The sequence below is a fragment of the Cibotium barometz genome, chromosome 37 (assembly GCF_041138505.1).
Source record: "Cibotium barometz isolate CiBa-2024 chromosome 37, ASM4113850v1, whole genome shotgun sequence".
NCBI lineage: Eukaryota > Viridiplantae > Streptophyta > Polypodiopsida > Cyatheales > Cibotiaceae > Cibotium > Cibotium barometz.
The window spans coordinates 46,058,881-46,074,307 of record NC_141082.1 but is presented as its reverse complement, the minus strand read 5'-3'; the positions used below and the strand labels follow the sequence as shown (position 1 = coordinate 46,074,307).

Below are 15,427 nucleotides of genomic sequence, written 5' to 3'. Positions count from 1 at the left end.
GCTTGTGTGACTCCAATTGTGTGCTCCTTTGCCACCAATATTGTTTCCACCAGCCATGATGTGCCAACTTAAATCAATAACATGCTCATCCATGCTGTGTTAAGCTACATATCTATCATTGTGTTTTTCTTCTTTCAAATTTGTAACCATTTATCCACCCGTCGATAGCTAGAAAGTGAAACACTAGAAACATCATAACCATGGTTTTAGCCTACTTTATTTGGAGCTTAATAGCTCATATTTAATGATTGTGGACAAATCACATCCTCAAAAAATACTTGTTAGGTTATTTTTACCCCCTTTGCAACACTTGTGGGTCATTGAAATATAATATAATAAACGCTTTGATTATTCATTTTCAACGGACTTGTAACTTTTGAAATCACATCCTAGAGAAATACTTATTAGGCTATTAATTTGAGCCCCTTTACAACACTTAGTGGGTCATGGAAACATAATATAATAAATGCTTAGTTTTTTTTTCTTCAATGGCATCCCCATGGTGACTTTTGAAATTTTTGATTCACAATATGTGGAAACACAAGCCCCAAGACACCTTATCATGATTTTAAGCATATTAGATTCAATGTCATATTTCCTTTTCCTCACATCACAAGGGAAATGGCAGTGCTTTGGGGCCGTCCTTTTATTCGCCCCCTTACCCTACAGTAAGTGCTCCTATATGCATTGGACCTTGTACTATTTTGCATTTTAATTACTTGCAAGCTTTATCTTTTCATTTTAAAAATTCTTCAGACTCTAGGGTACTTTAGTTTAAATTAGCCCAAAATCTGCAAATTCTAGAAAAGAAACCTACAAAATTTTGAGGAAAGCAGGTTTTTAGGATACGTTGAGAGAAAACTTTTGTATGAAAACTGCTTACAATAAGGAAAGCAAGTTTTTAGGATACGTTAGGATACGTTGAGAGAAAACTTTTGTATATGAAAACTGCTTACAATAAGGACTCGAGGCTAATTATAACCTAAGTGTATGGATGCTTTTTAGTGCCTACACGTAGTGTAACAAGTTACGGCTCATTGGGTTTTATAATCGTCGACGTGTGCCGCATGCATGTGAACGTTGAAGAGGACTGGCCACTGAGGAAGGAGGGGTGTCGTGAAAGCAAGGTCCTCATTGATTTGCAATCACAATACACATTCAATGCGTGCCTTCTCGAGCGTCGACTGCGTTTACTGTTTCGCACCCTGTTGAATCCCTTAAAATCGCCTGCTGGCTCCTCGGTTCTCCTTGTGCTAATTTGAAGTTTGTGTAGATCACGCCCTCAACCTGCACAGTCGATTGTTGCGAGTTTTCTAGCTTTACTAATCGTGATTTTAGATGAGCAGTGGATGATATCAGTGATCACTAGAAACGAATTAATGGCTTGTGTCTCATCAATTAGATCGTGAGATCATGATCACTGGAGAGGATTTTCTCGGTGTATTACTTGTGTGACGCCTTCTTAATCATGATTGTGCTGATCATCGTCGTCTATTCAAAATAAGGTGCTTTGCTTCTCCCAATCGTTCCTTCTCTCAAATTCTCTTCTAATTTAGCAAATATTATGGCTGCCAAAAACATGGAAAGACCAAGCGACAAGCTGCGCTCTAGCAATAGCAAGATGCCCCAGCTTTTGCCTCTGGCCACTGCTGCTGTTTCTTCTTCTTCTTCTTCTTCTTCTGCAGCTGCTATGGAGCGCTGGGGGGGTGATCAAGACTCGTCTCGCTTGCCACAACTCATCATGGAATCCACGGCCACAAGTAGTTATAGGAGCAAAAGCACTTATGTCACTCTGCTACAAAACCACAACATCAAATTACCGCTCCCTTTAGGATGGGAGAGGTGCTTGGATCTCGAGGTATGCTCTCTCTCTCTCTCTCTCTCTCACACACACACACACACACACGGGCATAACGCTCCTCACCGTGTAGCTTGCAAATACTTGCTCTTGCCGGGCTCTAAAACGCCTATATGTCTTCCTGCCGCCGTGTTGGCCTTTATCAAGAGCTACTAATGTGCTTTTACTCTTCTTGCAGTCTGGCAAAATCTTCATCAAGAAGAAGCCCGAGTTCAATGTGGGCTCTTATGACGCGCCCGCGAACACTTCAAGTAGAACAGTAGCTGAGGTCTTGAAGATGAGCATTCATCATGAAGCCATCAACAGCAGAAAGAGCCTGTACACAAGTACGCCAGCTTTTGCAAAGCTTGGTACTAAAGCTGATGGTGAGCCAGCAGGCTCTCCTATGGTGAAGTGCTTGGACTTGGACCTCAAATTGACAGACGAGAAAATACATCCGGCGAGCAAACCTTCAAACGAATCAAGCAAGCTCTCGACTCTGTCTTCCTCCTCCAATGTAAAACAAAGCACGCTCCAAAATTGGAAGTGGCCACAAACTCGGCGTCCAACTACCCCTAGTTCTACTGCTGATGATAACTCGACTATCAACACAGTATCTCTGTTAAAGGAGTCCACCATGTCTACTGCTATGTGCCCCAACTGCCTCATGTACGTCTTGCTGAGGAAGAGGAGCCCCACTTGCCCAAAATGCTGCAGCCCTGTGCTTCTTCACCAGCCCCAATATTCCAGCAAGAGGTCTCGTTTGGAAGCCGATGATGACCTCTCCACGAGATAGCCTGCTTATTCCTGCACTCCTTCACTGTTTTTGTCACCACCGACGGACGCATTGAAGGTGGGTGGATCACGACCGATCACATCACAGTTTCAACGCTGTTGTTTCATGGCGTTTAAAGTTATGGATAATGGCCTAAATATCAAGCCTATACCTGTTCAAGCTTTTTTTTTTTTTTTTGGGAGGTGTCTAGATGTATGGTCAGGGTGGCTGCCTCTAATTCTCATGAACTGGATAATGGGCTGAATCAAAGGGCTGTTTGTTTTTTAATATATAAAAAGGTTTCTACATCTATGCTTGCACTGTACACACACCCTGGTGACAGGTGTCCGCATGCCACCCCAACCAGTTACATGATCACACACCCATGGATATGTTCTCAAAAATGACATATTTTTTAGCTGTTGTTTTTTTTAAAAACAACTGCAAGTACTCTTTCTTTGAACTATATCACACTCTACTATCTTTAGACTATTATTTCCACTATTCTTGTCCTTGCCATATCATTTACCCACGTGTCACTTTGTGGCCATCATATTTTACCACATATTAGAAGAGAGAGTTAAAAGAGTGAGATATAGAAAATTAACTTGGCAAGCTCTGGTAAACACCTGAGGCCAATATACATTGGGGATGACCTCTCTACCAAGGAAGAGACTGAGCTCATCACTCTACTCACAGAAATCCAAGATCGCTTTGCCTAGAAGTACACAGATATGAAAGGTGTACCTCCCAAAGTAATCAAACCTACCATTCCAATGTGGTCAATGGAGAGATACCGGTCAAAAAAAGGTCTTACCCTATGAATTTTGACCTTCCTACCCGCCCTCTCCAACCAAAAATCATGAGTTGGTCCCACCTCATATGCTTTGGGCAACCCACTGACCAAAATGACCCGATAGACCTCATATCCTGGATGGTCTTTGCCCTTATCTCTATCCACCCCAACGGATAGCGGAAGCCCTCACCTACCTCCACAACCAAGGATGGGAGTTTGTTTATGCAGCTTACCAATCTCTCTGACGAGATGAGCTCCCGCCATACTTTGACAATGCAGGCCTCCTCATTCTTTATCGTACATGTTATATACAAATGAAGGTCATGCAAGCCATGAGCATCACGCAATTTGATGACTCACATGTGGCGTTTTCAATGGAGTTTACCCTTGAGGAAGCTGCAGAGGCCAAAGGCGTCTTCCAAGCCCATGGCGTCAAGACAATAACAACAATATCATGTGTAAGTGATGATATCATGTGCAATTAGTGAGTTATGTACCTTAATATGCATTTTCTTAGCCTGACTATTTTGTGTAATAGCTTATTGAAACATCAAATATTGCTAGAAGATAATGAGATGCCAGTGGACCGTAGTCGAGCACAAAAGCAATGTTGCACTCAATTGGCATGGACTACAACACACACCATGCTTGTCCAAATTATTCTATTCTTTATCAACAAGAATATAACAACGTAGTACAATGTCCGCATTGTGGTACATTGAGATATAGACAAGATGTGCAAGGAGAAAGACCACAAAATTTTTACGACACTTTTCCATCATCCCTCGGATTAAAATAATGTTCAAGTGCAAATCCATTGTAGGATTGATGACTTGGCATCGTAACACTAGGTCCACGGATGGTGTTATGTGTGTGCCTGTAGATTCCTCTGCATGGAAGCACATTGAAGAGAAGTGGGTAGCCTTTCAGGAGGAGGCTCGCCATATTCGACTCAGAATAGCGATGGATGGAGTGAATCCATTTGGTCTACGAAGTTCATCATGGAGTACATGGCCTGTTTGTCTAGTTAACTATAATCTTCTACCATGGCTAGTGATAAAAAAGGGCATCTGTTATTGTCTTTGATAGTTACTGGAAACTACAAGGTGAAGAACATGGATGTGTATTTAGCCCCTTTAGTTGATAGTTACTGGAAAGTACAAGGTGAAGAACATGGATGTGTTTTTAGCCCCTTTAGTTGAGGAGCTTCGTGTTCTATGGGAGGGCATTGAAGTTCATGATATTTCCAAGAGGCTTGGACAACATGCGCTAACATTGAGAGGAATACTTATGTGGACTATGCATGATTGGCCTAGCTATGGAGAGTGCTCAGGTAATACTATAGCTTCTTAACGTATCATGTTAAGTCATGATTGTCATCCAAACTTATGTGCTAATATCTTTTTTGATGTTCTACAGGTCAGTGTCAGGGTATAATGGATGTCCATTATATGGGCCACAACTTGAGGCTTGATACTTAAAGTCTATGAAGAAGATAGTATACGAGGGCAACAAGAAGTATTTCTAGGGAGGTCTCCTCGCATATGGAAGAGTAGTGACTGGAGGACCTTATAGGAGCTAGATCCAACCTGTACACCTCCAGGAATGAAGCGTTTATCTATTTTCTATCAACTTCCATACTGGAATGACCTTCAGATAGTGAACCATCTTCTTGACCCAATGCACATTTTCAAGAATATAGCCGAGGTACTTTGGAAAACCATCACAGGAGCAAAGGAGAGTAAGGCACAATGAGATGATTTACAAGAGGTTCAATGCATGCACCACTTATGGGCCCAAAATAGAGCAGATGGAAAGGTGAAGCTACCAAAAGCACCTTGGGTCATGACAAAGGATGAGAAACAGCGTGTAGAAGTGCATTAGTGAGTTTCGTACCCCTACATGATGCATGCATTGCTTGAAGGGAGCATTTACAAAGGACTATGAGCTTAGTGGCTTGAAGAGTCATGATGATTGGCACAAATTCTTACAATTCGTGCTTTCTATAGCCATCAAGGATTGCCTCAACGATAACATTAGAGCAACAATTCTCGAGCAAACCATACTATAAGCTAAATGCCATGGTGAATCAATAAGTGATGAGGAGGAGGAGCTTGCATATACTTGTGATTTCGGGTTGTTGCAAGATCAGGGTGTCCAGTTTTATCCAGTTTATGCTGGACTGGGACAATGCTTTAAGAGCAAGTTTTGGGAGGCAAGGTACTTAAAATAAGATCAAGCAAATAATAGAAAATACGCTTGTCCTTAAACTAATCCAATATAACTTAAATTAATATAAATTAGTCTAATTAATCAAAATTAATCAAAAATATGATGAAATGATAAAAAAATGATCTTTCCATACTTAGAGTGTTCCAATTTATTTTTCCATAGATGCATCATTACAAGCACACTAGTCCCTATAGGTTTTATATGATTCACATCAAAAATGTAATTTTACTAATTAGATTATTAATATTTGGAGGCCTTCTGATAGTCTGGAAGAATTTTGAAAAAGAGATCATTAAAAATCCAACCATTGGATTTGCAATTTTTACTAACCACCACATTTTACTAATGTCTCAATACCTACCCACTCTTTTGATCTACAAGATTGAGGATTTTAAGTGGTAGCTATTGTGGGTACAAAAAGTGGCGTATATTATAACACTTTAAAGACCTTGAAATATTTAAAGAAAATAGACAAATATCTTAAAATTTTCTCGAAAAATCAAGTTAAGCTCCATATTATGCGAAGATCTAAGGTACAAAGTGGGAATCTCATATGAGTTTATATGTAAAAGATATTAGCATTTTATGGAATTAGTTCAAATTCGGGACAGGGTGTATACATTGACTTTGTACCTAAGAAAATGAGGACTTTTGACTATCTAATGCTCAATCAAATTATGCAACTATATTTTCAACTTTGAATATGATGTTCTAACAAAAGAACTTGAAACGAAATTCCTTCATTTACTAGGAGAGATTAGCCACTAAAGGTAAACAAATGCCTGTTTTTTTACTATTTACAGGGTGCCTGAGTGAACAAAACTGGGTACCCTGATCTTGCAACCACCTTTTCCATGTATGTGAGTTAGATATATCTATGCATTGTCTTTTATGTTGTACTTTCGTGAATTTTTACAATAAAAGTACTTATTTATTATGCTTGCAGTATCGTAAGTTTGGGGCAATTTGGTCACGCGGACGTCACTTTCGACGAGTAGAAGGAATAGATAAAAAGAGAACAACATTGGATTGTGGTGTGAAGGCTAATTTCATGCAAGAAAGTCATTCAAGTGCAAGTGATGGCAATACTGAACTTGCATCAGTGAATGCGAGAATGGATGAAGATGATGCAGTGGTTGTTTTGCTAAAAGCAATCAAGAAGGTGTACCCCACCTTAGTCACCACCCTAAAGAACATACCTAATCCCACCCTTAAAGGAGTTATTCAATCTTGTCTTGATGAAGAAAAGAGGCCAAAGGGAGGAGTTGAATCTTCAAATGCAACCACTTCATCGAATATCGAACAAGCTTTGTCACATCAAGTGGTCAAAGTAAGATGTGCCCATTGCAAAAAGGTGGGACATTTGGCAAATAATTATTGGATTAAATATCCCAACAAAATTAAATGTAACAAGTGCAAACAAACGGGACATATCACTTTTAAATGTCCTAACAAAGAGTCAGAGGCTAACTTTGTATCAGCCTCTAACTCCACTGAGAAATTGTTTTAAATCTCAATGTAACCACGCCTATATTCCTAATGTTATAACCTTGTACGCCTAATGTTATAAAGGCTTCCTATGTCCAATACCACCTATTCCAATTTCTTTCATATTTGGTATTGAGGGGGGGTATTAAGAGACTAAGGTTATGTAAAAGGGGAGAAGAAGGGTGTGTGTGTGTGAAGGGACTTAAGGTCCACTAGCTCATCTATTTAAAGGTGGAGCTAGAAGGCATTTTTGTATGAAGCAAGAAGCCTGATTGTATTTTGAGCAACTTAATAAGCAAGATATTTTCTTGTAATTTTTGTCTCTCCCCTCCACATAGTTGATATAGCATGAGCACCACGAACTCTAACATACACCACTAGCACCTATTGAACAACAAGAAGAACAAGAAGAAGACATACTAGTTGAGGAAGTAGGTGAGGCTCACACGGGATTAGGATTGGATGAAGGTGTACTCATTGAGCAAATACATCATGATGCACCGACAACTCTCATGCTAGAGCTAGAAGAGCATGACGACATGAATGAATTACCTTCTACTACTACAAGACAACCGGTTCCACCAATTGACAATGATGGAGTATTTCTAGAAATAGATTTATTTGGAGCCATGGATCTCGCTAAGGACGAGCAAGTTGATGATGAACTTTAATTTCATTGTAAAATAAAGCACTTTCTTAATTGCACCTTAGTGATGAGGAGGAGGAGCTAGCATTTTTTCTCCTTCGAAGAGCGTGATGGAAGTTATACCCTCCTCTCTCCCTCGACTCCCCCCCCCCTCTCTCTTTCTCTCTTTATCTATCTCTTTCTCTTTGATCATCTCTCTCTCTAACTCTCTCTCTCTCTCTCTCTCTCTCTCTCTCTCATAGACACATATGCTTGCAAAGAGGTGGAAAGAGAAGGCTAAAAGACACCGCAAGATGGGAACTAGCAAATATTATATATAAATTCAGATTTTTCAAAAAGAAAAATTTTGACTGTTATTTCGACGCTTATTTTGACGACTTTTTCCACCCATATTTCGATTGTTATTTCGATGCCTTTTTCTACGCATATTTTGATGCACATATCGATGATGCGACCAGGCGTGGAAACTAAGCATCACAAAACAATGATTCTCTTGTGTAGTGATATGATGATGCACATGCACAATACATACACAAATTAGAAAGAGAAAGAGTAATGAGCTTTGATTGTCCCCAATTTCAAACATGTGATGATGAACATGCACAACACATACACAATAATTTAGAAAGAGAAAGAGTAATGGTCTTTGATTACCTTTTCCATCAACTATCACATTTATGAGATGTTTTGAGCCAATGAAAAGGGGTAATAGCTTGCATCTTCAAGACTATAATCCTTCAATACATTGATATTAAATTTTGATACAAATCACATAAGGCTAATATTGTCATCTTTCACTACAACTACGACTACAAAGATTACTCTTGGAATATATAAACCATGCATTACACGTTTTAAATACAAATTTGGTGGATAGAGTTTCCACTTTTGTGAAAGTTAGAGCCTCTTCACAACTTCATGGACTAGGACCGTATAAAGTGGCATAATTCTCCAAGTAGGCTTTGTAATACCCTCCGATTTTGGGGTGTGCAGTGCTAGCATGCTAAAGCTTATGCAAGCCTTATGCAAACTATGCCGCTATGCAAGCCTTATGCAAGCTATGCTAAAGCGTATGCATAAAGCATGCATGAGGCCTTATACATAAAGCTTTAAGCATAAAGCTATGCATGAGGCCTTATACATAAAGCTTATCCATAAAGCATTATGCATGAGGCTTATGTATAAAGCACTATGTAAGCCACACTATCCTAAACTAAACCGTACCCCCGCATTATGCATTAAGCATGCATGCATAGAGCTTAATGCTTGCATAGATTAACCTCCATGCATGCATTAAGCTCTAAGCATAGAGCTTAATGCATGCATAGAGGACCTACAAAACAAAACCCCTCTTTTTGGTAGATGAAAATAGAGGAAAGAGAGGATAAAAAGATAAGAAAGAGAGAAAAGCACTTACCTCTTTTTGGTGATGTTGAAAGAGAAAATTGGAAGACCTACAAAACCAACAAAAGGGTGAGGAAAGGATTAGTAATGCATACATACAAAATCCCTAAGAACCTAATACATACATACAAAATCAAAAAGAGAGGAAAGAGAAAAAAATTTACCTCTTTTTGGTGAAGTTTAAAGAGAGGATTAGAAGACCTACAAAACAAAACAAAAAGTTGAGAAAAGAATTAGTAATACAAAACCCTAAAAGTGTGAATAGTATGGATACACAAGGATGTTTATCCTTTAACACACGCACACACCAATTTAACAACCAAGAGGAGAGGAGAGGAGAGGGCAGGGGAGGGGAGGGGAGCTGGGCAAAGAAGGAGGTGGAGAAGAGCTTGGGAGAGAGAAAGAACCTGCAAAACAAATGAGAAAGCAAAAAAACAAGAAAATTACTCATAATTACACATAGAGACATTTTACATCACATGTACATGTAACCAAGAGGAGATGGGAGTGAGGGAAAAGGAGGCATACTTGGTGAGGAAGCAAAACACACGCGCCTGCACCGTCGATATATGTATTGAAATAAGCATGGAAAAAAGCGTCAAAATCAGAGTGAAAAAAAGCATCGAAAAATACGTGGAAAATAGCGTGGAAATAAGAGTCGAAAAAATAAAATTCCCACGCTTTTTTCGATGGATATTTCGACGGCTTTTTCGATGCTTATTTCGACGATCGCTACTTTTCATTCAAATTCAAAATCTTTCCAGATCTTGCGCGCCCCCGACATTTCAAATTGCCTATCACCGACTACCACCCTCCACAAATACTTAAGGGAGGATTCCCCTCCAAAAATAAGCATTCATTCCAATTTTTCAAATCAATATGGGAACCATGGTGGATGACGCCACACCCTCAATTTTTGTTGATTTAGAGAGGAGAAGACACTTTGCCCATGTACTTGCTGCAAATACCAAGTGGCTCGATGTCGACGAATTTGCAATGATCATACAAAAAAATGAAAAATATTTTCGGTGGAGCGATTGGAACATAATTAGTGGCAATGTACACTTCAACAATGACGAACCAGTGGGTGGATATCTGGCTTGAACGATGGAGACCAACAAGAGTAGCCACAAACGAGGTGATCCAACAACCCAAGGAACTTGAGGTAGATTCGGAGCAAATACTAGAACATGAAATGGATGACATGATAAATGCCTTACACGATGCAACAGAAGATTGAGTTTTGGAACATGAAGGGGTAGAAGAAAGCACACGATGTGTAGAATACGCTTTCCAAGAAGAGAAACAGCTACGCAAGCTTGCTCGTCTTCCACCATATTGCAGAGCACATGTGTCTGTTTTACGTGCTTGCCTATCCATATTGAACTTGCAATCGATTTTTGGATGGTCTGATATGAGCGTATCAAAACTTTTTGGGTAAGTGATGATATCATGTGCAATTAGTGAGTTATGTACCTTTATATGCATTTTCTTAGCCTGACTATTTTGTGTAATAGCTTATTGAAACATAAAATATTGCTAGAAGATAATGCCAGTGGACCGTAGTCAAGCAACAGCAATGTTGCACTCAATTGGCATGGACTACAACACACACCATGCTTGTCCAAATTATTGTATTCTTTATCAACAAGAATATAACAATGTAGTACAATGTCCGCATTGTGGTACATCGAGATATAGACAAGATGTGCAAGGAGAAAGGGTACCACAAAATTTTTACGACACTTTCCCATCATCCCTCGGATTAAAACAATGTTCAAGTGCAAATCCATTATAGGATTAATGACTTGGCACCATAACACTAGGTCCACGAATGGTGTTATATATGCGTGTGCCCATAGATTCCCCTTCATGGAAGCACATTGAAGAGAAGTGGGTATCCTGTCAGGAGGAGGCTTGCCATATTCGACTCAGAATAGCGATGGATGGAGTGAAACCATTTGGTCTACGAAGTTCATCATGGAGTACATGGCCTGTTTGTCTAGTTAACTATAATCTTTCAACATGGCTAGCGATAAAAAAGGGCATCTTTTATTGTCTTTGATAGTTACTGGAAAGTACAAGGTGAAGAACATGGATGTGTATTTAGCCCCTTTAGTTGAGGAGCTTCGTGTTCTATGGGAGGGCATTGAAGTTCATGATATTTCCAAGAGGTTTGGACAATGTGCGCTAACATTGAGAGGAATACTTATGTGGACTATGCATGATTGGCCTAGCTATGGAGAGTGCTCAGGTAATACTATAGCTTGTTAACATATCATGTTAAGTCATGATTGTCATCTAAACTTATGTGCTAATATCTTTTTTGATGTTCTACAGGGCTTTCAGTGTCAGGATATAATGGATGTCCATTATGTGGGCTGCAACTTGAGGCTCAATACTCAAAGTCTATGAAGAAGATAGTATACGAGGGCAACAAGAAGTATCTCCCAGTGGACCATCCTTTGCGTGAGGGATTTCTAGGGAGGTCTCCTGGCATATGGAAGAGCACTTATTAGAGGACCTTATGGGAGCTGGATCCAACCTGTACACCTCCAGGAATGAAGCGTCTATCTATTTTCCATCCACTTCCATACTAGAATGACCTTCTAGTGAACCACTTTCTTGACCCAATGCACATTTTCAAGAATATAGCCGAGGTGCTTTGGAAAACCATCACAGGAGCAAAGGAGAGCAAGGCACAATGAGATGATTTACAAGAGGTTCAACGCATGCACCACTTATGGGCCCAAAATAGAGCAGATGGAAAGGTGAAGCTACCAAAAGCACCTTGGGTCATGACAAAGGATGAGAAACAGCGTGTAAAGAAGTGCATTAGTGAGTTTCGTACCCCTACAGAATTCATGCATTGCTTGAAGGGAGCATTTACAAAGGAGGATGAGCTTAGTGGCTTGAAGAGTCATGATGATTGGCACATATTCTTGCAATTCGTTCTTCCTATAGCCATCAAGGATTGCCTCAACGATGACATTAGAGCAACAATTTATAAAATTGGTGCTCTGGTACGTTGGATATCAAGGAAAGAGATTAGTAGAGACACATTGGAAGCAGCATGATTAAACTCCATCGAGGCTGTTACAATGGCTGAGACATAGTTTCCAATAAGTATTTTAACCATTCAATTGCACTTGCTAGTTCATGTGGTTGATGAAGTTGGTGTAGCTAGGGTTGTCCATAGCCGATGGATGTTTTTCTTGGAGAGATTTATGAAGACACTGAAAGGATTTGTTCGTCAAAGAGCTCACCTTGAAGGTAGTATGGCAGCAGCGGGATGGCTTGTTCAAGAATCACTTGTATACATAACTAAATTTCTCAGTACGTCTGATCCCGATATGCCAAGATTATGGACATAAGAAGAAGATGATCGACTGGTTAGGGGAAGAGCCACAAGGGAAAGGCCTTGTGATGAGAACAATGGATGTAGCATTGTGTGAGAAGATCAATAAATTTTGCATCTTAAACTCACATGCTATGCAAAAATGGATCGAGAGATATAACTTTGTGAAGGCTTAAAGGGACCAAGCTCGTTTGAGTTTTCGAAGGAGCCAAACAACCCGCACACTACCGTACCCAACAGAACTTGAACTTCTTCCTGACTTTCCTTCTAATAAATGGCTCGAGCAAACCATACTATAAGCTAAACACCATGGTGAATCAATAAGATGAGGAGGAGGAGCTTGCGTATGGTTGTGATTTCCATGTATGTGAGTTAGAGATATCTATGCATTGTCTTTTATGTTGTACTTTCGTGAATTTTTACAATAAAAGTACTTATTTATTTTGCTTGTAGTATCGTAAGTTTGGGGCAATTTGGTCACGTGAGTCACTTTCGACGAGTGGAAGGAATAGATAAAAAGAGAACAACATTTGATTATGGTGTGAAGGCTAATTTCATGCAAGAAAGTTGTTCAAGTGCAAGTGATGGCAATACTGAAGTAGGCATGCTAGATTGTTGTGGAACAATCCAAGATATTATCAAGGTTGGCTTCAGAAAGTTTGATATGTTCATTTTTATGTGAAATGGTTCAACTTGGTTCTTTCATAGTTGGTATTGAGGGGGGGTATTAAGAGACTAAGGTTATGTAAAAGGGGAGGAGAAGGGTGTGTGTGTGAAGGGACTTAAGGTCCACTAGCTCATCTATTTATTAAAGGTGGAGCTAGAAGGCATTTTTGTATGAAACAAGAAGCCTAGTTGTATTTTAAGCAACTTAATAAGCAAGATATTTTCTTGTATTTTGTGTCTCTCCCCTCCACATAGTTGATCTAGCATGAGCACCACGAACTCTCACATACACGACTAGCACCTATTGAACAACAAGAAGAACAAGAAGAAGACATACTAGTTGAGGAAGTAGGTGAGGCTCACACGGGATTAGGATCGGATGAAGGTGTACTCATTGAGCAAATACATCTTGAACGAGAAACATACACTAGAGATAATCCAGAAGAAGAAGAGATTCAAGAAGCTGAGTATGATCATGATGCACCGACAGCTCTCATGCGAGAGCTAGAAGAGGATGATGACATGTATGAATTACCTTATACTACTACAAGACAACCGGTTCCACCAATTGACAACAATGATGGAGTATTTCTAGAAATAGATTTATTTGGAGCCATCGATCTCGCTGAGGACGAGAAAGTTGATGAACTTTAATTTCATTGTAAAATAAAGCAATTTCTTAATTGCACATTAGTGATGAGGAGGAGGAGCTAGCATTTTTTCTCCTTCAAAGAGCGTGACGGAAGTTATACTCTCCTCTCTCCCTCAACTCCCCCCCTCTCTCTCTTCCTCTCTTTATCTATCTCTTTCTCTCTGATCATCTCTCTCTCTCTCTCACTCTCTCTCTCTCTCTCTCTCTCTCTCTAATAGACACATATGCTTGCAAAGAGGTAGAAAGAGAAGGCTAAAACACACTCCAAGATGGGAACTAGCAAATATTATATATAAGTTCAGATTTTTGAAAAAGAAAAATTTTGACTGTTATTTCGACGCTTATTCTGACGAACTTTTCCACGCATATTTCGATTGTTATTTCGATGCCTTTTTCCACGCATATTTTGACGCACATATCGACGACGCGACCAGGCGTGGAAACTAAGCGTCGAAAAACAATGATTCTCTTGTGTAGTGATGTGATGATGCACATGCACAATACATACACAAATTAGAAAGAGAAAGAGTAATGGGCTTTGATCGCCCCCAATTTCAAACATGTGATGATGAACATGCAAAACACATACACAATAATTTAGAAAGAGAAAGAGTAATGGTCTTTGATTACCTTTTCCATCAACTATTACATTTATGAGATGTTTTGAGCCATTGAAAAAGGGTAATAGCTTGCGTCTTCAAGACTATAATCCTTCAATACATTGATATTGAATTTTGATACAAATCACATAAGGCTTATATTGTCATTCTTTCACTACAACTACGACTACAAAGATTACTCTTAGAATATATAAACCATTTATTACACATTTTAAATACAAAATTTGTGTATAGAGTTTCCACTTTTGTGAAAGTTAGAGCCTCTTCACATTAACCCACCCAATGCCCAAAATCCACATCATATGTTTAGAAGGAAAATTATATTAAAAAGGAAGACTCTCTAGTCCTCCTAGTTGATAATTTAAGGCTCGTCCACTATATAAGTTGATGACATCAAACAATATTAACAACCTAGGAAAAATACACACACTTTGGGTGTTTTTTAAAAATTGTGAGAGGTCATTGAATTTAGAAATCTAATTTACTTTGGAACTTTTCTCTTAAGGATAATGCTTATACTAAAACTTAAATATATTGTCTTATAAACTAGGCAATATTAAATATATTCAAAATTGGGAGTTTTGTAAATTTGCTAATATTATCATTGAAAACAATCTCATATTCATAAAAGAAGGAATTAAATGAGATGTATAATCACATTCCTTGTTTGATGGTAAAATAATATGTTACATATCCTTAAAATACATAAACTCAATTTTATTTTATGATGGTTCCATTTGGATTAACCTCGTTAGGTGTTTGAATTGAAATAAAAAGGCAATTATTAACTTGAGCTCACATGAACAAAGTGCTCAAAACGTAGCACTATATTCATCATAGAGAAGAAAACAAGTGATATGTTTGTTGTAGGCCTATCTTTAGTAGTCATTGATATCAATACACTTTAGTATCAATACACTTAAGTAATCAAATTTATAATATCTATAAATATA

General features: G+C 38.9%; 1 protein-coding gene across 2 annotated transcripts; it reads left to right on the top strand.

Annotated features, from left to right (window-relative positions):
• Positions 1-1,052: 1,052 nt before the first annotated feature.
• LOC147617319 (uncharacterized) lies at positions 1,053-2,920 on the top strand. Of its 2 annotated transcripts, XM_086776384.1 has the most exons (3): positions 1,161-1,505; positions 1,686-1,858; positions 2,037-2,920. In XM_086776384.1, exons 2-3 carry the CDS (start codon positions 1,691-1,693, stop codon positions 2,631-2,633), a joined length of 765 nt encoding a protein of 254 aa, XP_086632510.1. In that variant the 5' UTR covers positions 1,161-1,505; positions 1,686-1,690; the 3' UTR covers positions 2,634-2,920. The 2 variants fall into 2 exon arrangements, with proteins under 2 accessions (XP_086632509.1, XP_086632510.1); XM_086776383.1 differs by having other exon boundaries at positions 1,053-1,858.
• Positions 2,921-15,427: the final 12,507 nt, after the last annotated feature.